The following is a 21,818-nucleotide window of genomic DNA, read 5'->3' as shown; positions in this document are numbered from 1 at the left end:
TTTTGTGTGACTAGAAAGAAATTAATTTATTATTTCAATTTCTTTCGTTTCGTTTTGTTATGAAGGTATACGAGGTACAAGTATACGACGTATACGAGTTATACGGTATACGAGGTATACGAGGTATACGCTCGTACATTTTCTTTGTTTATCCATAACGAAGATAGGGACATTACTTGTGTGCTTTTGTCAATATCGATATTAAACCTGAATCGTGTCTAATTTAATTGCGGTTAACGCATCTCCTTTCGGTAACCGCCTGAGTGCAAAGGTTAAGCCCGAGCAAAAAACAGCTTGTTTGAAAATGTGGATTGTGTACGGTACAGGTTGCAATTATTGACAGCAGTAGAGACTCTGATGATAATCACTATTCATGAGTCATAATTAATGACATCATTCATAACCGTCAGAAGTCGATCAAGACACGTTAGGATTCGGCAGCAAACTTTTGGCGGGCAAGTGCGCGCATAGGGCAACCGCACAATAAGACAGCTGTTTAGTTATTAATTTGCATGCATAATTGCACGTACACATTATTACACAGCAAACCTGGGTGATCAAAAACTGGTTGACTTTGTTAAGTACTTTTCTAGGCTCGTCAGTTTCAAGAACCGTTAGCAAGAACCAGAATTTACTTCTTTATAAGTATTGACACTGCAGTTCGTGTGCCGTACGAAATTTTTTTTCTGGTGCTTTCTAAGCAAGGTCCCTTGTATTTCCAATAATTGTCAACTAGCATTGAATAGGAATTGCTCCATTAACTGGCGTTGCAATACGCCCACCAGCCCAATTATCTTGTGAAATAAATCATAATAAGCAAGTAATCGATTTTCTCTTTGAGTTTCGATAGTTCTGCTCTTAAAACTCCCAGCACATTTCACGCAGAGATGGAAGATCTGGGGAATCCACAGAATCGGACGATCACCTTGCTCCTTAACGGAACCGTGTGCCTTCGCGCTGAAAGGCAGTTGTTAACTAAATTATCGCCAAATTATTTCCGCCCTATGCTCCAGCATGGCCAGTTCAGCGAGTCCCACCACGACGAAATTCGACTGATGCTCCCTGCGGAATTTAATGCGGAAGCGGGGAAACAGTTACTGGAAGGAATTCTCAGCCAGCGCAATCCAGCCGAGTGGCTCCCGACAACCGACGCAGATCTGGCTGACTTTCTGATTCTGGCTGATTATTTCGGTTTTGACGATGTGGCCGACGTGTGCGGACAACGGTTGCTGGAATTTATTACACCCGATAATGCGTGCTTTCTGTGGAAATTGGGGGATGTGTGCCGCGTGAAGACACTGATGGAGGGCGCCTTACGAGACGTGCTGCGAAAAGGTATTACGGATTTGATCGAATTGCCTGAGTTCTTGGAGTGTGGACTGACGGCGCTCCTGGAGTTTCTCTCGTATAAGAACTTGGTGATGAAAAGTGAGGAAGAAGTCTTGAATGTAAGTTACATACGTCAGCTAAAACTACTTTTAAAATGATAAAATTATTATCATTATCGCAACATGCAGATTAGAACAGGGCACTCTATCTTGGGAAAATAAATCCCGATTTAATGAAGCGGTCATAATCGGTATGTTTAACACGTTAAAATAAAAGAACTATAGCTGTGCTGTGTAATTCTGGTTGGTTTTCGTAAATTTAATGGAAAAGGTAGTACGAGTATTTCGAGGAGAAATGAGACTTCACTGTCGGTGTTAATGCAGGCGTTTGGTCTTGGGAATGCTCATGTTCGATCAGCAATCCATTTGTGGAATAAAATAAATAAAGCGCTCCTGACTGCAATTGCAGATACTGTACTTGAAAATCATAACTGAAAATTAAATAATTCTTTTTGTTTCGGTATAATTAATTTTTGCGTGAGTTCAGATATTTATTTATTATTATCGCAACAGCATAAATACGATTGCCACAGGGCGAGCTCTACCTTGGGAAAATAATTTCCCATTTAAAGAAACGGCAACTGCTTTTCGTTTCAAAACACACAAATCAATGAATATTTGAACTGAATATTGAATTATTACTTTTTTTCTTATTTAGGTGCGCAAATAAAATTTTTAGTTGTATTACCGCTGTACTTCACTATTTTTCTATTTGTATCAGCTGGTATTAGCTTGGTGCAATTTCGCCAAGGATTCCCGTTGGAACGCCGAAACACTGGACATGCTCCTGCCAAAGCTCCATCTAGACCGCATCCCCAACGAAATTTCCGAACTGATCGCTAACAACTCTGAGCCGTTATCTTCATCCCTGAGAGCCGCCGCTCAGCAGCAGGGCTTACTGATTTCTCCGTGTGGAAATGAATTAAAACAGCGACCAGCCCAACACCGTCCCGCCAAACAGGCCATCCTCCTGTACACCGGCCGCCCTACCTGCCGTTATGCCCAACAGCTATCGTCCGAGGTGCCGGAGGGCACCTTGTCCATTTTACATCCTCGGTGGAAGAAAACCGCAGATATTAAATTTCCCTGGGAGGACCTGGATATCGGCCGGTTCCGCTATAGCACGTATGCGGTACGCATCGATTATGAACTGATTTTCCAGGTGCGCTGGACATTGCGGCGCGGGAGTGCGTACGGGCAGCGGGGACACCCGCCCGGCACGCGCGTTACTATGGATCCCGAAGAGGCAGAGGAAATTCGTGCGGCACTGGGCGGTTTGTGGGGTGAGGAGGCGGGGCGGAAGTACCGCTTGCCGCAGATCGGAGTGGCGCTGAGCCTACGGGATATGAGTTACCGGCGCGTGGCCATCTTGGATTTCCAGCTTGTTGAGTTCGATAAGAATCCTCCGGCGGCGGTGGGCAGCTGTGTGTATGGATGGAATCCCGAGCGACAGTTCGTCAAGTGCGATGTGGAGATGAATGCTGTAACCGTATTGGCGTCACCGAGATTTGCGTACGTAGTAACGAAGGTCATACGTACGTCACTATAAATTTAAGTAACATGCGTTTTGAATTTTTCAGGGAAATACCTCTCGCTACAACCATTTGTGTTTAATCTTGAATTACTAATTGCTATCTACCTGTTTCGATGCGATTTAATTAAATCAATCTAGCTTCTTCATTTCTATTATTTTTCTGAAATTAATTTTTTTTATTTATTGATTTAATTAAAGATTTCTACGTTTTTCCAAGTTTGAAAAGGTAAAATTAATTAGGTAAACTATAACAAGCGGTAAAGAAGACAGTTCTGGATGTTTTCGTTTGCAGTAAAACAGAGCCGCTGATTTAGCTCAATTATTTCAAATTTTGTAATTTAAAATAAATAAAAACTGGCGGATAAATATATTGGCGCTTCTAGCGATAAATAAAAATCTTGTAGAAGTCCTTCTTTGTTCTAAAATGGAGTCCAGTGGTTTGGTAAATATACGACTACTGTGCATGGTATAATCCGGATTCGAAAAATTAATGTTATTTATTGATGTTATTTATTAATTTATTAATGTTATTTATTGATGTTATTTATTTTTATTTTTGGTTATTTATTTATTGTTATTTATTGTTATTTTTTTTTTAATAAGTAAGTTTGATCCATAAATGACCACTTCAGTGATAAACATAAGGGCGTAGGTGTTTTCTTTTTGCAGCAAAATAGAGTCCAGTGTTGCCGTAAGCGGTACAACACTGCTGTACTGCGGCGGCCGCACGGCGTCGGTGATGGGCAGTGTGAAGGCGCTGACCACGGTAGAGGCTTACGATACACTGACGGATCAATGGCGCATTCTGCCTCCCATGGCTTATGACCGTGAGAAACCCGGTGTGCTCGTCAACGGTGATTATCTGTACGTCTGCGGAGGCTACACCACCGAGATGGACTACTCCGATCGGTACGTCGGCTGCTATCTGGGCAACTACTACGCCGAACGTCTCCACTTACAAACGGAAATCTGGGAACCCCTACCGCGCATGCAGTATTCCCGGCACGGTCACGGTATGTTTGAATGGGGCGGGTTAATCGTGGCAATGGGCGGCAGCAATCTGGATCTGTTTCTCGAGAACGTGGAGGCGTACGATCCGCAGAAGAACTGCTGGGCGACGATCGATATGCCGGAAATGGAGGGCTTGGAGTTATCGTTCTTCGGGCTGCAGATTACGACGTGCTTCGTAGTGGAGGTCACGCAGGATATGTGGGAATGCAGTTTGTTCTATGACGGCTACACCGGTGAAGATGACAGTGATAACGACGAGGATATTGAGGAAGAAGATACCGAGGATAGCGGACATGACGGCGGTGAGGATAGTGATCAGGATTAGTTTACTGAAAATGACTTGGTTAACTGTCTTGTGATGATGGAGATGCTGGGGATCACTGTTGACTATGGGAATCGTTAGGTCGACACCGGATTGTCATTGCGTATAATTGCCGCTGAATTCTTTGTTTGGTGCTTTATATAATTGTACGAGTAACTTGTATTTTATTTGTGAACCTTGGTTGATTTAGCATTGTCTCCGTGTGCGGATAATGATTTCAAATAACGAATTTTATCTTTGATTTTGAAAGTACATTGTTGGTAAATGTTTTGTCAACTGTGTCCGTATAGCTTCGGAATAAGTCAACAGGTTTCTGGCTCTGCTCTGCATACGGTTTAATAAAAAGGTCTTGTGACGCACATGTTATATTATTTTTCATTCGGTATAAATTTATTTAAGCGATCGGGCAAGAAAGGTAACGTAAAACTAATACATGTAAATAATGATGTAATTAGTCCACAAGTTGGTGTGTAGAAAAACGTTTTGCCGTCAGTCTTATTATCCGATCTAAGTAGTTTCCATTCTCCGTTCCAAATAAACCTTCGGCCTGATTAAAAAGATTTTAAACAACCATAATTATTACGTTTGCTATTGATAGTCTATGTAACTTTCTTAATATAGATGTGGGTATCACTTGTGTCACGGCATCTTTAAAGATGCCGTTGACACATTTATGGAAATTCTTGTACATTCAGAACTTTTACTTGTACTTTTATGGAAAATGTGTTTACCGTACGTAAACTTTTATAACTGAAGTTAGCGTTTTCTCGCTAACTTAATGTTTTAACGGCCATATGCCCCAAACCATGTCGGCGTTTCTCGAATACAAGTTCTCGAATACAACGTTAACTCCCATTTGATTCCTTGTACCCATGTAGTTTCTATGAATTAAAAAAGTATCCCGCACCAAAACCTGTATACTATTACTGTATATGCATGACCAGATTAAGTAGAAGGGTACCCAGTCAGGCAGTTTAATAACAGTTCAGATGTACGTACTCTCTGAAAGCAAAACCAAAGCTCAAATTACCGGGACAAAGGTCATCGAGTACGCTTGGGGGTGTGTAAGCAGAAGTTGCGGCGTTGGTCTGAGTGATTATAATCGCAGTAACCTTTATCTTACAAACGCATGATTCTCGCGGTTGACCATTCCTTGCGCTGCCAATCTGTTTCAGTATGTCTTCGTAGCGAATACCATGCAGTCAATGCGTACTGTTACACGGCTGCTAAAAGATGTGCGTTTTACCGAAATAATTCCAGCTGCATTACGGGCAGACGACACTGTTTGATAATTTCGAAAAAAATATTTATTGCTCACACATTACAGGTATACTGGCACCCGCTTTCAGGAACGTTAAATTTGTCCGATTTCGTCACAATGGTCGCAAACGAAGAACCTGTGATGACGCTTACCAACGTCCTGCTCGTCGTGTGTGCTGCGATACCGATATTACTATCTTATTGGTTCCGACGCAATCGTCTGCGGGCGTCCGGCATTAACTACAACCACCAGACAAAAGAGGTATGTGATTAATTATTTGAGATATTTACCTGAACGACTCACATCAAAATATGTAGATAAATTAGCGACTTTAGCACCGAATGCGCAGCGCCACGAAGTCAAAAATATACTCGTACATATCGGGATTTTTGTAAAATACCACACAAATACAATGGAAGTTCACCAAACGTGCGTAATGCATCATTGGACTTGCAAACAGATTCACCAATACGTACGGAAAGCCGATGGAAAACCTGGAAACTTAGGATGGTCTTGCCCGAATACATTGTACGGGATGATGGAGCGTGGTAAATCAATTTCCGGTAACAGTGCATATTACACTGGCTTTTTCTTCTTTAGTGCTGTAATGCAAGCTACCGTTTGTTTAATTTTAATGATTTGGATAATATCCAACGAAACAGGTTACTTCCCAACACGATAGGCCTGACGCAATAAACGGGCTTACTATGAACTGTATTGTACAATAAGATAAATAAAGAAGTGCAGAAGTGTGGAACTGGTAGTGTTCCCTGCAAATTAAGAGCAAACTGCTTGCAGTATATCACTACGTACATAAAAAAATGAACCCTTAAAGTTAACTTGAAATAAACCGTGAATGTCACTGTTGCTTAACGATGTCTTTTTTAAACTTCGGAAATAATCTGGGAACCCGCTATTTGATATATATATCTGTAAAGCCCGTATTCAAAATTTTCAACGGACGCTTAGATGCTTGCTGCAAAAAGCAACCGGCATGCAAGAGCTGGTGATTATTATTTTTGCCGTGTATGTTTAAGGTAATGGACCATGTCTTGGTTACCGGCCGAGTGTGTCGTCGCCGTACTCGTGGATCACGTACAACCAAGCGTCCGTTCGTAGCCAAAATTTCGGAGCGGGATTATTGTACTTGGGCTTGCAGCCACGCGGGAAGAACTTCCTGGGAATTTTAGCGCCCACCCGGCCGGAATGGGTTATTGCCGAATATGGCTGCTATACGTACAGCATCGTTATCGCGCCGCTGTATGACTCGCTCGGCGCCGATGCGTGCCAGATGGCAATGAACACACGTAAGATGCTAATCAGACAACTGCACAAATTAAACTTACATAACCGTGATCAAAATTTAATTGGATGAAGATTTTCTCTTCATTTAAAAATTATTAATTTGCAGTGTAATAATTAATATTATTATTATTAATTTTACAGTATTAATTTATACGTTCTCATAAATATAGCGATGCTGGAAGATCGCTACTGGAAAGCGAAAACTTTTGTAAAGTTACATGAGCATGTTTATTAAGCTGTATCACGGTACAAACTGGCATCGTCGTGAACTTTGACTTTTGTAGTGAGTGTAGAGGTCATGTTATGTGGGAGCGAAAAGAACTACCGTACGCTGATGTCATCCAGCATCAAAAGTACCAATCTGGTCACCTTTATCTTTATGGACAATATAAGCGATCAACTGCGGCAAGACATCAAGAATACCGGTGGGGCGGCCTACACGTTCCAGGAAGTGGAAGACCTGGGACAGAAGAATCCCCAGCGCAAACAACCTCCTCAACCGGAGGATTTAGCTATGCTCATGTTCACCAGTGGCACAACCGGCGCACCTAAAGCGGCAGAACTCACGCATGAGTCTATTTCCAGCTCTGTGGAGGATTTTCTTCACCACGTTCTGGTAAAACAAATGTATTTAACCTACAATCGTTTTCCCACGGATTTCAAAAATATAATATTAATTTACGTATTTAAAAAGATGATGTACGTATTTGTATGAGAATGCATAATGGGATCGTATATACATACAGTGTATGAGATGTAACATAATTATGCAATGCCCTATCAATAAAAGTTATTATTATTATATAAGTACCTTGTTATTTAGAAAAAGCATGAAATAATTCTTTACATTATCTATTCATAAAAATAATGTACGTATACGAAGTTTATTATTAGTACTGTAGTACTAGTAAAGTATGACATATATTTCTTATTTACGATTAGAAATGTTATTCTGTAGCCCCTCCGTATGGACCATACATTGCGCGCTTTCGGATATCTTCCGCTGGCGCATATTTTTGAGCGCATGATGGAGGTATCGACGTTTGTCCACGGTGGTCAGCTGGGCTTTAACAGCAGCGGTATCATGGGGATGTATGATGATCTACAAGAACTCCGTCCGACGGCATTCGCCGCTGTCCCCCGCGTCCTGTCGAAGCTGCACACCAAAATGTGGAGCGCATCAAGAAATTCACTGGCGCTGAAAATTATGCTGCCGGTAGCGCTGTGGTTCAAAACACAAGAGATGAAACTGGGCATATTTCGCAATAATTCGATTTGGGATAAATTGGTGTTCCATCACATCAGTGATTTATTGGGTGGTAGCGTAAAGGTAAAGGATAAGGCGCATAATTTATACACGTACGTATTATGTACAGAGTACTGGTAAATGGTTGCTTTTCCAAAAAATAAACTATTTTGTTTTGCTCGTCTGGTTGGTTCAATCAGGCCGTGGTCATAATCAGTTCCATTTTGAGTTTTATCATGAGCGCTGATTTGCACTGCACGTATTTATATTTGTATGTTTATTCATTATTACCCGCTTATTTTTCAGCTGTGTGCAGTCGGAAGTGCTCCAATAGATGGCAAGACGCTGCATAATATGCGAGCGGCTCTGGGATGTTACGTAAGCTCGCTTATATTTCACGCGGCTTGAATTTGACAGTGAATTTTCATTTTTCGATCATCTGTTTCTTGTTGGGAAAGTTCCATATTTATAAATTTGATACCAGTTGTACTAGTTAAATAAGTCTATGGAAATAACTTAAGTGTCATTTTGCAGATTTTTGAAGGATACGGACAGACAGAATCGGGTGGTTTGCTAACGCTGACGCTACCAGGTGATTTGGAGACCGGACACGTGGGAATTCCCAGTAAAGATGTGGAGATAAAACTGGTTGACGTGCCAGAACTGCAGTATTACGCTAAGGATGGCAAGGGCGAAATCTGTGCCAAAACAAAACGCACTTTCCGCGCTTATTACAAGCAGGAAGGGAAAACCAAAGAAACCATCGATGAAGAGGGATGGCTGCATACCGGAGATGTTGGACAATGGCTACCGGTGAGTAATCATATAACTATAATTATGGTACATTTTTCTATAGGCTACTTTACAAATCGATTGATATGTATTCTGCACATCGGTCAACAATGGAACAAAAATAACATTATTTGATCATATTTTCAAAGCGGTATGCCCTAAATTTTGGCGGCCTTTACAATTTTCCGGGCGTATAGAAGCGACCTTAATTGTTTAATCATTTGCAAGCTCGTCCTTGTATTTAGAGCTCTGTACGTTAAATGTATGCGAATATTTCAGAGCGGTCGGTTACGAATTATTGACCGGAAGAAGCATATTTTTAAGCTGAGCCAAGGCGAGTACATTGCCCCCGAGAAAATCGAGAACGGTCTCCTTGGTGCTTCGCCGTATCTAGAGCAGATCTTTGTTGACGGAAGCAGTGTGCATCCATTTACTGTTGGCTTGATCTATCCCAATTATCGGACCGTCGCCCAAGATTTACACCGCTCCGTGGAAGAAATCAAGAAAAATCCGACATTATGCAAAGAGTTGATCCTGGCGGATCTGGTGAAAACCGGCAAAGCCAACAAGCTCAATTCCTTTGAAATCCCCAAAAACTGTTTGATCCTCAAAGAGCAGTTTTCCTTGGAAAATGGCTACATGACACCGACACAGAAGGTCAAACGGGAGGAAGTACGTAAAGGTTTCAAGGGCGAACTGGAGAAGCTGTACCTCGATACTCCTGATGCTAACAAATAATTTATACCTACCTAACAAAACGCTGTGCTGTAGTCTACTGGATAAGAGTGAAACCAACAATATCCACAAGAATAACTGTAAAAGCAAAACCACAAGGAAATAGTAAAAACAAAGAAAAGAGTGATCAGCATTTGCAAAGCTTTTGCGTCTTAATTTATTCGAGGTTAACACGAGGTGGTTATGCACTGTATATTGTGTATATACAATATAATTAGGCTAAATAGGAAAAATCTTGTACGCAAATTATTCTCACTTTCTGCTATTAAAGAGTAGGCGCTGCTCGTCACACCTGCCCATACTAACAATCTGAATTCAACTGAAGCTACTGAAAGCTTTCTCGTTACATCTCACTCATTTCTGACGGGGTCATGAATAGTTGTTGCCGGCAGATACAAGTAGATGAAGCGCTAGGTAGTTGAAAGTTGGTAACTTTACATTACAGAAAGTTGACCTTTGGTAAGCCTTCCTGTCGACAGAAGGTCAAGAAAACATGGAATTCAGGAAATTTTGATGCCTTCTTAAAAATCTAGCAGTGCTGCGTCAGTGAAGCCGTTGACGCAGCCGCGCTGTTGATACAATCACACTGCACGTGCCTCCTAATTCCCCAGCTTTACGATTTTCCCGGATAAACAGGTTTTCCGTCATAAACAAGGATCAATGCATTTCAAATGGATACCACGAAAGGCGATGTACTGCGCTCTGCTTTGTAGTACTACTGAGAAATCTGAAATTTGTTGTGTTGATGCAACGCAATGAGTACTGTGAACAATCTGAACATACTGTTTATTTAAGACAGATACGAAACGATTACAAAACCATGGGCGTGAACCTTAGAGCCATATGTATACGGTACAACTGGGCGTTTGCTGTAAACTGTATAATCCCTCGGCATTCCGAGAATTTATACGCACATTATATTGTCACGTCTCATGTGCAGAAAAGCGAAAATAGGTAGTGCATGACGTTTGTAAGTTGAACAAGAGTGTTTGCCTGCAACAATTCCAATAATAACTGCAGTGTGATATATAAAAATTCATGTGTTATCGATATCAGTTCAAAACTCGTCTATGCCTTGGGTCATCGTCCTTACTGAAACGCAGGTTATGAGATTGTTTTTCTAATGGAGTCGCTAATTAACACCACAAACACTGCGAACGCCACTACTGCCATCTGGTTGCGGTACGATGCGGAAATTCGCATCTACACGGTCTTCCTGGTGACCTTATTTATCGTGGGCACCTTATGGAGCCTGCTACTCATCACGTGCATTGCCAGAGCACGAACGCAATCCAGAAATCGAATTCGCTGTTGGTCAGTTTATTAATAGCTGTGGCACTACAATGCGGTATTGGGATTCCACTAATGTCGGTCGCCAACGACGGTACACCGCTGAGTTTACCCATTACCGACCGGTTCTGTCCCTGGGCGGCCGGATGCTTCATCGGTCTCAGTAGCTGGGTGGACTGGATGGATCCCATGATCAGCATCAACCGATTCGTCGCCATATGTTGGCGCACATGTATGGACGCTTCACCCAGAAACCGGTTTTATATACCATGGTACTGTTGCCGCCGACAATCGGGTTGACATTGGCGGCGCTGCTGTTTGGTCAGCTGTCGGGTTTCGCTAAACGCTTGACGGCGTGGCGGTCGTGTAACATTGTGTACACGAGTCCGGTATGGTCGCAAATGTATACGTTAGTTGCGTTCGTTATTCCCATTGGATTGTCCGTGTTATGCTACTTATGCATATTTTCGGTAATTATTCGACGACAGTGTCAACCGGAGAAAGCGGCGACAACGGCGGAAAAAAACCGTTTACTTCGCCAACAGCAGCGGTATCGGAGTGTGTTCGTGTTTTTTGTGGCGTTCGTGGCGTAAAGCTGTGGTTTGATGCCCGGGCCGGTTATTGCGTTCCTGATTACCCGATTACTCGCTTACCCCTTTCTGCAACTGACTCTGCGAGCGGTTAGCCTTACCGGGTTCGCATCGATCCCGGTAATTTGCCCATTGTCTCAGTGCAATCGATACAATCGCAGCAAATGAATCAACATGTTCATTTGATTAAATTCCTTTTTCAGCTTATAAATTTCCTTCTGCGCGCTGATTTCCGGCACGAAACAGTGAAGCTAGCAAAGAAATCCCTACTTGGTTTACGACGCAGATGCGGCTTTTCCAATCACGTGGATCCAGTTGTTAGTTCCTTCGCAGTTGGCAACAGTGCCACTGGCCCTCACGGGTCATATCCGAGGAAAGACTACGGACAGACAAGTAAGTTCCCATTGCGATTCATCGCTCACGGATTTTAAGCACTCTGTAAAATATAATGCTTAACTGCAGTTAAAAATGAGGAATTCTACGTTAAAAATTTTTGTTCTCATGCGTCTTTAATTAAAAGGTTTTGTTCTCATGCGTCTAATATATACTCGTTTGTAGAGGATGGCACATCTGCGGCCAAGCATAATTCGAACAGCAATACGGTTCGCATCACGGTGAACTGATACAATGTGCTAGGGTGAAACGGAACACCTTCCAACCGAATCCCGTCTGCCTCCCAAAATCAGCGGGAAGCTTTATCTTTTGCTGTTAGGTGACGATCACATACTGGCGCTTAATTATCTAACGTCTCTAGAAGATTGTGGCCGGTCTCTTAAAGATTACGATCCATGCTTTACATTTAATGCGAAATGATATTACTCTGTAGTTTTACTGCATGCCTGCATAATGCTTTTTATGTTAGCCACCAAAATCTATCAAGATAATCGCATTCAGTCCAGCTCATTTCTGTATGTACATACGTATGTAACATACAATATTAAACCTTCACCAGAGTTTAAAAGAAATTAAGAATAGCAGTACATCTCTTATGTAACAGAATGGTGCGCACCGGCAAATAAATATTCAAAGCACAGAAAGGGTTTTTCTTATAATATACTTAATTATCTGACGATAATATTATCTAACGATAATATACTTAATTATCTAACGATAATAATAATAATGATAACTTAATTATGATAATATACTTAATTTTCTAATTATTATTATACTTAATTATCTAATTATTACTTAATTATCTAATATACTTAATTATTTCTAATTTCTTTTTGGCTGTTCTACTATTAATTTTAATAATTAATCGATTTAGATCATAATCATACGATAGACATTATCAAAAGAAATACGCAACATTCCGCTTTCCCTTCCTTGCTGTTTTGCATCCCGTTTATCTGCTCTAATTAAAATTGCTGGCATAAATCACAACGAAGCCTGAAAGTCATCTTTGACCGTGGTCTTTTGACATAAGAATTTTTTTCCTTCGATAACTTTCCTTTTCGCCGCTGTTGCAGTTTACTGCATACAGTCAAAATTCATATAGATACTCCAAAAAACATGAAGTATTTGGCACGAAAGGGCCATAAGGTATACTTAATATTTAACACGGGCCCCTCGACTGACGAGAATTGGTATAAACAGGACGCAACCATATATTCTTTTCTACCGACAGACTGTACAATACAGCGCCCACTACGCTAGCGGAAAGCTGCGCAGGATGATCAAGACCTAAATCGTTATTATCGATACGATATTATTTCGCGTAGGGCAAGATCGGTAGCAGGAATGGCATCACCGGATGCCGTTAATGATGAAAACGTGCAATTACATAAAGATGTTGCTGGACATGTTATGTGCGATATGCAGGGCGTCAGGCACCGTTTAGCCACTAGTACGGCGAAAATAAATCGAGGACATACAAAAGCCTGTTGGTGTTTACTGTACCGGAATGATACGTGGCGTCAGCTCAGCGGTTAGGTAATTATTGAAGTGCATACAAATTTTCCGGGGTTTCCAGGAAAGATCAGGGAATCAAACCGTTAAAAATGAGGAATTCTACGGTGGGAAAAATACTACTGTAATTACAGGAAAGTGTCTGGTTACATTTGTTGGCATGAGGGTATTTGTGGATGTGGGGGAGTTCATTTGTTAAAATTACTAAATTGCTTCCAAGAAATCGTTTTCGACAGTAACCGGCTATCAGGCCGCAATAAATATTATTCATCCCTATAATAACATGAGTTATTATTCCCGGCTGAGTTGCCGCTTAATGTTGAAAAACAGGTTAGTAGGCTTCTGCTTTATGTAATCCATCCGGTGTCTGAATGCTCCCAGGACGCTGTGGCATTTACTGAGCTCAGGAAACACTGAACAAATCTGTTACTATAGAAGATACGTAAACCTAATGATTTTAACGCGATTTAAGAGTTATTCAGATAAATTCACAGTGGAGTGTGCTTTTACCGTCGAATCGGTGCATAACCATTCCAGAAGTTGCATGTTGTCTACACTTTACCATATAGTGGGAAGCTGGGAACTAATCAATTTCTTTTACCTTTTAACTTCAGTAAAACGTTTCGGTAAAACTACCTCCTGCGCCTATTTCTATCGATATGAACTAATCTACGAAGTAGTCATCGGTAATTATGATGCTCGAGGCAAGCAACAACACATCTGCCGTCTTAACTCCATTTTGGACACAATACCACTTGCAGGTTCAATTATGGTACGTTTTCATGATTTCCTTTGTACTAATTGGGACAATATCCAGCGTAATCCTCATTACTTGCATCCTCACCTCCCGAATACACTCCAAATCCAAAGCGTTACTACTTAGCCTTTTGGTGGCCGTGACCTTTCAGTGTGGACTAGGCGTCCCACTGATGGCGACATCTAGCGAAGGAACGCCGTTCAGTCGACCAACCAGCGATCAGTTTTGTCAATGGGTGTTTTGCATCTTCCTGGGCTTGACAAGCTGGATCGACTGGGCCAACTGCGTGATCGCCGTTAACCGTTTCATCGCCACCTGCTTTCCCCATTTATATCCAATATGTACAAAAAAAATCAGCGCTGTACACCATGAGTATTCTGCCGGCATTGGTTGGGTTGACCCTGGCCGGGATGCAGATGGCGCAGTTGGGGGGGATTGTGAAGCGTCTGACTGTGGGGAGATCCTGCGATATCATTTACCATAATTCGGTTTGGTCCATTTTGTATACGCTTATTACTTTTGTAATACCCATTGGAATGTCGTATTTCTGCTATCTGTGTGTTTTCCTGGTCATTCTTTGGCGTCGATATGGAGCCAGTGCGCCGCTAGGGGGTGATGTCCCGAGAATACGTCGACAACGACGTCGGTATCGCAGCCTGTATATCTTTTTTGCCGCTTTCATCTCCTGCAGCAGTTGTGTTCTACCAGAACCTGTCATCACGTTCTTCTTTACTCGGTTATCATCCGAGCCGTTTTTGCAGCTAATGCTTCGCGTCGTTGGACTCGCTGGTTTTGCTTCGATTCCGGTATGTGTCTAACTTTACATTTTAGCAGGCTTAGCACCGGCGAACATAAATAATATTACACTTCGTTGACATTTCTTAGGTTATTAATTTATTTTATGCTACGGCCTGATTATCAGCAACAACTCTGCAAACTGGATATAAGATTTAAGGCAGGGATGCTGGATGATATCGCAAGTCGAATCCTCTACTGGCACAATCCGATTCCTTTTTTCCATATGTAGAAGTACTGCAAATACGCGCGGTGACGAAAATCCACTAATCGCGAGCGGCGTGCCAGAACAGTGGTCACCACGCTCCCGTATTTCGGTAACGGATTCCATATTAACTAGCCATCTATCATGTTATTCAATTTTTGCCTGTTTGATTTCCTTCGATATATACGTAAATAAACTTGCTTATGCAGTGCGCATGCCCTAGTTAATCAAAAAGACGAAAGCATACGGACCAGTACGGTACCGGCACATGTTTGCGTTTTGGGAACTGCGCGTTTGTCAAAGTTTACAAAAAGAACATTTGACTGACCATTTGTTTAAATATTGGTCATAAACCTCGATTGTTTTGGATAGTTCGTCGCCGCACATGGATGCGATACCTGCTTAAGTATGGCTGCTGATGGTCGGATTTCTTAATAGGTGCAAGCAATGTTCAGTGGCCTTCTCAAAGCCGGTAAAATGATACCGTGGACCAGTGTATGTAGCCATCCATCATTTTCGTCGCAAATGCCGCACTGATTGCTGGAACCGCACTTGATACGTAGTAGGAAAACAGTTCATTCTGCTCAACAGATTTTTGCTTGGCTTAATCAACCAACAATGTTTTGGTTATGCCGGCACATAGGAAACACCTGTGGCAAATAACCGGCTTCCGGTGATTGTTCGCGGTGTATAATATGAACTGGATAGTTAATTATTAGCTCTCACAGGGTAAAAGAAATTTGGACTCCTCGCAAACCTCAAAATATTTGTGTGCGGTATTGTGTTGACATTTGAAATAAAGCTGTGCGTGGTCCTACTTGTAAAATAAATTTTTTACAAATCAGTTGATTTTATCACGATTGCGGATAGAGGATAGTCGGTAATCAATTTATCTCATTTTGATTGTTGAAGTTTCAGAACTTAAATGCCGCTGTGTTACGGGCTTCAAACAGGTTATTTTTTCTCGAAAATAACTTCAGCCTTTAAAAAGCTGCAGATGTGTTGATTCTCTGATATACTGGGAAATACCCTGGACATTTTCCATTTAATTTTATCGAGAAAGCGTTGTAGAAGCGTTGGTACTTCGGCAACAAAGTCATAACGGATCACGCAACGTATTGTTGAGTCTCGTGAGGTTACGTTTTGACGTATATGAAGCAGAATACCGAAAAAGAAAGGCAACCACAGCTAGGAGCAATGCGGTAAAAAATCTTAAAATATGTTCAGTAATCAGCACCAAAGTGCTCGGATTAATAATTTTACGTTTCATGCCAGCGTACATGTATTAACAGATCATATTCCGCGTCTTTTAGACATCAAATTAACTTTAAACCATTGGGATAACGGGGATGTATTGCTTCGACTTTGTCTGCTTCGAAACACATTTATATCAATGGTTATGGCCAATTTTGGTGATTATTAATATGACATGCAAAGTTATATGACATATTTGGATCAGGTTCAATACAAAGATGCATTCAATCATTATTACTACAGATACCGGGTACATGCTTCACAGTGCGTGCTGTCTGTCCGTGAAGTGAGACTGTTTTCCGCTCTAACGGGACGGCTGGTTGTAGCAAGAACCAGACACCGCTAAAGGCAAAATCGTGTAGGAACATCTACTCTAGAGGATGGGTTTCTTTGTTTGATGGTTAATCAATTCGTGATTTCTATTTAACTGGAAAAAGTTTAAATATACTTTTTGCTAGAAGGTACAATGATGCCGGTGTCATGCCGCGTCATCCCGATCTGCAGGTATTTAAACCCTGGATCTAAAATCATTGATCATTTATTATTATCGCATGCCTTTGTACCACATGATATCGGTAGCCTGATGACAATTCCTTTGTGATGGTTTCGACACTTTGAAGATTGCAACGTTGCAGTGTCAACTTTTCCGAAATGTTAAACCTTCTTGTGCAAAGATGGATTCCAATACAAGCACTAATATTACGAATGTCACGTCTAACCAAAACAACAACACCACATTTGAATACCACTGGACTTTTGTGCCGGTTACGGAAACCTTGATCTTTCCGTGCGCCATAATTTTGAACGGCGTGATCCTTGTTTCATTTCTCAGAAGCAAACAGCTCAGAATTCCGTTTAACATCTACCTGGCCAGCGTATTAGCATCCAACATCATTTTAGCAATTCTCAACAGTCCCTTGGATGTGCTGAATTTTATTTCGCCATACTGGTGGCTGGGTGATGCATGGTGTACCGTGTATCAATACGCCATCAATGTGTCTAGTGGCATCGTAATGTATTCCCATATTTTAATCACCATTAACCGCATCTGGGCGGTGACCTTTCCACATTCCTACCGACAACATCACACTCAGAAAAATGCCCTTATCTTGGTTGTGCTGATATGGGTGTGTGTCCACGCTGTGACGTTACCCGGCGTCGTAATGGACGCTGTCTTATATAGACTTCCCGTGGAAAAAAATGGCTGCGCCCTGAATATGACCGCGATGCCCGTATGGAGTCTGACGACACAGTTCCTAATTTTTACCATTCCAAGCGGATTTATTATTGTGGCATATCCATTCCTGCTATATAAACGACTTCAGCGCAGAAGGATTAAAAGTAGCAACAGAGGAAAAAGACGGTGTTCCAGCACCGGTCGAGTGCATCCGGACGATTCTAACAAATCAGTGACACCAGCAGCGCAGATTGTTAAAGATGCAAGATCAACACGACAGTTTAACCGAACTTTTATTCTATACACCGTTTTGACGGTCAGCATAATTATCTGCTGGACACCAGTTAACAGCTATTATACCGTTTTGTGTTTTGTCGACATTTCCTCTTACAGTTCAATTTTTCAGTTCTGTGAATTTTTGTTTATTATACAGCCTGCATTAGATCCTGTCTTCTTCATCGCAATAATGCCGATAATACGCTCAGATATTATGGCTTTATTGAAATGCGTTAAATAGAAAAAAATTTCCTTTACAGATTTTTTTCTTGTTTTGTGTATCCTGACGGAGCTCTTGTATTGACTAGGAGATTCTCCTTTTTTAATTAAACCCATTGCTTACGACAGACATCACTTGTTCTGATTAAAGGCCGTCAGGTCCCGTGATTCCTGTGCTCCGTAATCTGATACACGCCAACGCTTCAACGTTTTATTACGATGCTAACCGGAAATTTGAACACAACAGAATCCTATGCATATGGCTTTGAACCGAGTCGCGCTCGCTAATGTTAAGAGACATTCGTTATTAAAGATTATGGATTATTTCATTGAATGGAATATTTCATTCACTGGAGTTTATCTGTAAAAGAGAATACTGACAGGAAAAGGGCTATCAACAATGCATGTGGGCACACTTGCACCTTTTTATTAAAAATCCCCCAACCTTCGAGCAACGAACAGGCCGGTACACAATGCTGAAATTCATGTACATGCGCGGGAATTTTTGCTCTCGCACCTCCGAAACAACGTTTTTTCCTATTGTTTAACAACATTCTGTACACATACTTGTACGTTGATATGAAAACCTTTTCTGTGCTCGACATCGGGCTGGGAGGTCATTATCGACAGCTCTAATTTTTCACCTAAATGCACAGATGGAGCCATCATGGAGGTATGGTATTTTACACCGTACCACAGTTCCACCATTTTTTAGCTTAATTTAAAATTTGGGGAAAAAACACTCAAAAGTTGGTTTGGTGTAAAAACAATCTACGCTTTTCTGTGTGCAATTTAAAGCAATTGTTCCATATTGAGACTTGTGGTACTGTACGGTACATCTGTTTGGCTCTAAACATTTTGGAGTTTTACGTCACGCGTAACTCCACAGCCGAATATTGCGCGCACATATTTTTTTGCACCGATGTACCCAGATCTTTCGCTTCCAGAATCTCATAAAAATGCAGAAAGGTACTGAAAGCTTGCGAAAAGGAAAGTTCTCACACATCTACACGAACCGGGCACTCTGTACCGGCACGCTTCTCTTTAGTCGATGCACAATGTTAACAAAAAAGTGTCATGATCGTGCCCAACATCCTGTAGGAGCAAAGTCAAGACAACGCTAACCACGAAATGCAAGTCATCCAAGAATATCTACGCCAGAGGCATTGCGGACTTGTGCGAGTAACCGAATCCCATACTTCTAATCGCTGTAATCGGGAAAAAAATATTAAATGTGCTTTTCTGCTCTAAGGCACACTGCTACGGTGTCGGCTCGCTCAAAAGGGAGCTTCGTAACCGTTGATGCACTATCGACCGTGTCGTTTGCACAAAGTCACACCTGCAAATTCAGTAGGTACTTAAAAGCGCCGATGGTGTCGCAAATTTCGTATTATTACGGTAAAATTCCCGGAAAGCAACTGATGCCAGATTGTACAGATGGATACCAATACGAGCACTATTATTACGAACCTTACGTTTAACCAAAATAACGACACTACATTTGAATACCACTGGACTTTTGTGCCGGTTACGGAAACCTTGATCTTTCCTTGCGCCATCATTTTAAACAGTTTAATCCTCGTTTCGTTTCTGAGAAGCAAACAGCTCAGAATTCCGTTTAACGTCTATCTTGCTAGCGTCCTAGCATCCAACATCATTCTAGCACTTCTCAACAGTCCACTCGATGTGCTGAATTTCATTTCTCCGTACTGGTGGCTGGGTGATGCGTGGTGTACTGTGTACCTATACGCCCTTTACGTATCCAGTGGCGTTGTAATGTATTCCCAAATTCTGATCACTATTAACCGCATCTGGGCGGTGACCTTTCCGCATTCCTACCGACAACATCACACTTTGCAGAATGCTGTCATCTTGGTTGTGCTGATGTGGGTGTATGTCCACGCTGTGACTTTACCCGGTGTCTTTGTGGATGCAGTATGGTATAGACTTCCTGTAGAAACCAACGGCTGCGCACCGAACATGACTGCGATGCCGGTGTGGAGTCTGACCGACTCTGACGATACAGTTTCTTATTTATGCCATTCCTAACGGATTCATTATTGTGGCGTATCCGTTCCTCCTGTACAAACGTCTTCAGCGCAGAAAGGTCGCCGTTAGCAACGGAAGAGGGCGTTCTAGCGCCAGAACGCACCCGGACGATAACGCAAGATCTGGAATTACAGCCGTGTCAGCTGATAAAGATTCAAGATTAACACAAAGGTTTACGCGAACTTTTATTATTTACACCGTTTTGACGATAAGTATGATTATTTGTTGGACACCGGTGAATTTCTACTATACTGTTCTGTGTTTTGTCGACATCTCTTCGTATGTCAAAACTTTGCAGTTCTGTGAGATTTTGTTTAATCTGCAGCCAGCACTGGATCCCATTTTTTTCATAGCAATATTGCCTGGAATACGATCAGAAATTTTGGCTTTGCTAAAGTGTGGTCATTAGAAAAGTGCTTAGGTATTAATGGAATGCCGCCGGTCTGTGTATGTGCATGCTGCTGGAATTCTTGTACGTATTACGTAACACGGGAGATCCTTTTTCCGAATTAAAGCTGTTGCTCACGAGGGACTCCACTCGTACTAATTACTGGTGACCCTGAGCTTGTTCTGTTTCGTAATCTGAGACATACATACCAGCCCAGAATCTGGGCTCCAGTATATTGCGAGACAGCTACAGAGTACTTACTGTAAGTCTGTAACCAGATATAGAGATAGTGCCTTGGTAAGTAAGTGGGCACCGTAAAATTTCTGCTTTTGACCTTGCACGGTAAGCTTATAGTCGTAAGGCAATCGAGCACTGCATGTTACGTCATTGCATTCGAAAGACGCTCAAGGTTAATACTCGTAACTCGTGCGTACTGCAGTCGCCCAAAAAAATTAGTCTACCAGAGTTTGTTTACGAGAATAAAGCACGACTTATATATTGCCCGTAAACAAAAAAGAGACGGTAGCACATACAGAGTACGCCGCAGATGCGTTTTTGTCGTAAACACACTCTGAGCAAGCGGATGCTACGGAACCGCACTGTTACGCATTTAAGCGTTGAACCGTTTACGGTGCAGTGACACGCTTGTGACCTTGCCATTAATGTCATCGAAGAAACCGACTATTTACACAAGAACCACGTCCCAAGTGGGGAACTGGGAACATAACATAGTCAGCAACTCTAACTGCACAGCACAGGACTCCAAATATTTGACAACATGCTTGGCTTTGCCCCTTTGGTTCCCGTATTGATCTGCCATAATAATGTGAAATACACCGCCATAGAATTTTAAGCAAAATTGCGTCGTATCAGTCCTTTCGTACAAATTGACACATCGCTAAGAATCACCATTCACGATATCGTATTCTACCCGGCATAACGCGAATCACTGTATACGCGAAGTATACCTAGTTTCCAAAGCAAATTCGTATCTGATTTCGCACGGTTCCTAATGTTATATATTGTTGGCTTATTCCTGTTCTTGGAGAATGGGATTTGTTAGCAAACTTTACATCGTGTGGTTAACCGTATTGTGGTCAATGGGATTTAGCCAGTTTCCGTTGCTACTGAGCCGACGCCTCCTGCGATTGGCTAATTACTTGGGAATCCTTCAAGCCCTCGCCACTATCATAACACAGGGCTACAAAATTCACGATTACACACAACAGCTCAAGGTGATCAGTTTCAACGCCATCCTGGTTTATTTATGCGATCTGTTCGACTCGGTGGTCACAGTCTACGCAGTCTGGATC

General features: G+C 41.8%; 3 protein-coding genes across 4 annotated transcripts; all 3 read left to right on the top strand.

The window, feature by feature from the left end:
- Window positions 1-607: 607 nt before the first annotated feature.
- Window positions 608-4,565, top strand: LOC129586582 (kelch-like ECH-associated protein 1). Its single transcript, XM_055479898.1, has 3 exons — window positions 608-1,448; window positions 2,110-2,900; window positions 3,592-4,565. Exons 1-3 carry the CDS (start codon window positions 888-890, stop codon window positions 4,256-4,258), a joined length of 2,019 nt encoding a protein of 672 aa, XP_055335873.1. The 5' UTR covers window positions 608-887; the 3' UTR covers window positions 4,259-4,565.
- An 852-nt stretch (window positions 4,566-5,417) lies between these two features.
- LOC129586515 (long-chain-fatty-acid--CoA ligase 5-like) lies at window positions 5,418-9,846 on the top strand. 2 transcript variants are annotated; one of them, XM_055479793.1, is made up of 8 exons: window positions 5,418-5,777; window positions 5,977-6,064; window positions 6,554-6,823; window positions 7,106-7,437; window positions 7,780-8,151; window positions 8,374-8,445; window positions 8,602-8,880; window positions 9,139-9,846. In XM_055479793.1, the coding sequence occupies exons 1-8, from the start codon at window positions 5,634-5,636 to the stop codon at window positions 9,595-9,597; spliced, it is 2,016 nt and encodes a 671-aa protein (XP_055335768.1). In that variant the 5' UTR covers window positions 5,418-5,633; the 3' UTR covers window positions 9,598-9,846. The 2 variants fall into 2 exon arrangements, with proteins under 2 accessions (XP_055335768.1, XP_055335767.1); XM_055479792.1 differs by having other exon boundaries at window positions 5,977-6,079; window positions 9,139-9,841.
- Window positions 9,847-17,070: 7,224 nt separating this feature from the next.
- LOC129586459 (alpha-2B adrenergic receptor-like) lies at window positions 17,071-20,281 on the top strand. The gene is made up of 3 exons (XM_055479721.1): window positions 17,071-17,628; window positions 20,095-20,181; window positions 20,252-20,281. Exons 1-3 carry the CDS (start codon window positions 17,071-17,073, stop codon window positions 20,279-20,281), a joined length of 675 nt encoding a protein of 224 aa, XP_055335696.1.
- The last annotated feature ends 1,537 nt before the right edge of the window (window positions 20,282-21,818 follow it).

Source organism: Paramacrobiotus metropolitanus, unplaced genomic scaffold (assembly GCF_019649055.1).
Source record: "Paramacrobiotus metropolitanus isolate TYO unplaced genomic scaffold, Prichtersi_v1.0 Parri_scaffold0000021, whole genome shotgun sequence".
In the NCBI taxonomy this organism is placed as follows: Eukaryota; Metazoa; Tardigrada; class Eutardigrada; order Parachela; family Macrobiotidae; genus Paramacrobiotus; species Paramacrobiotus metropolitanus.
This window is presented reverse-complemented; position numbering and strand designations above follow the sequence as displayed.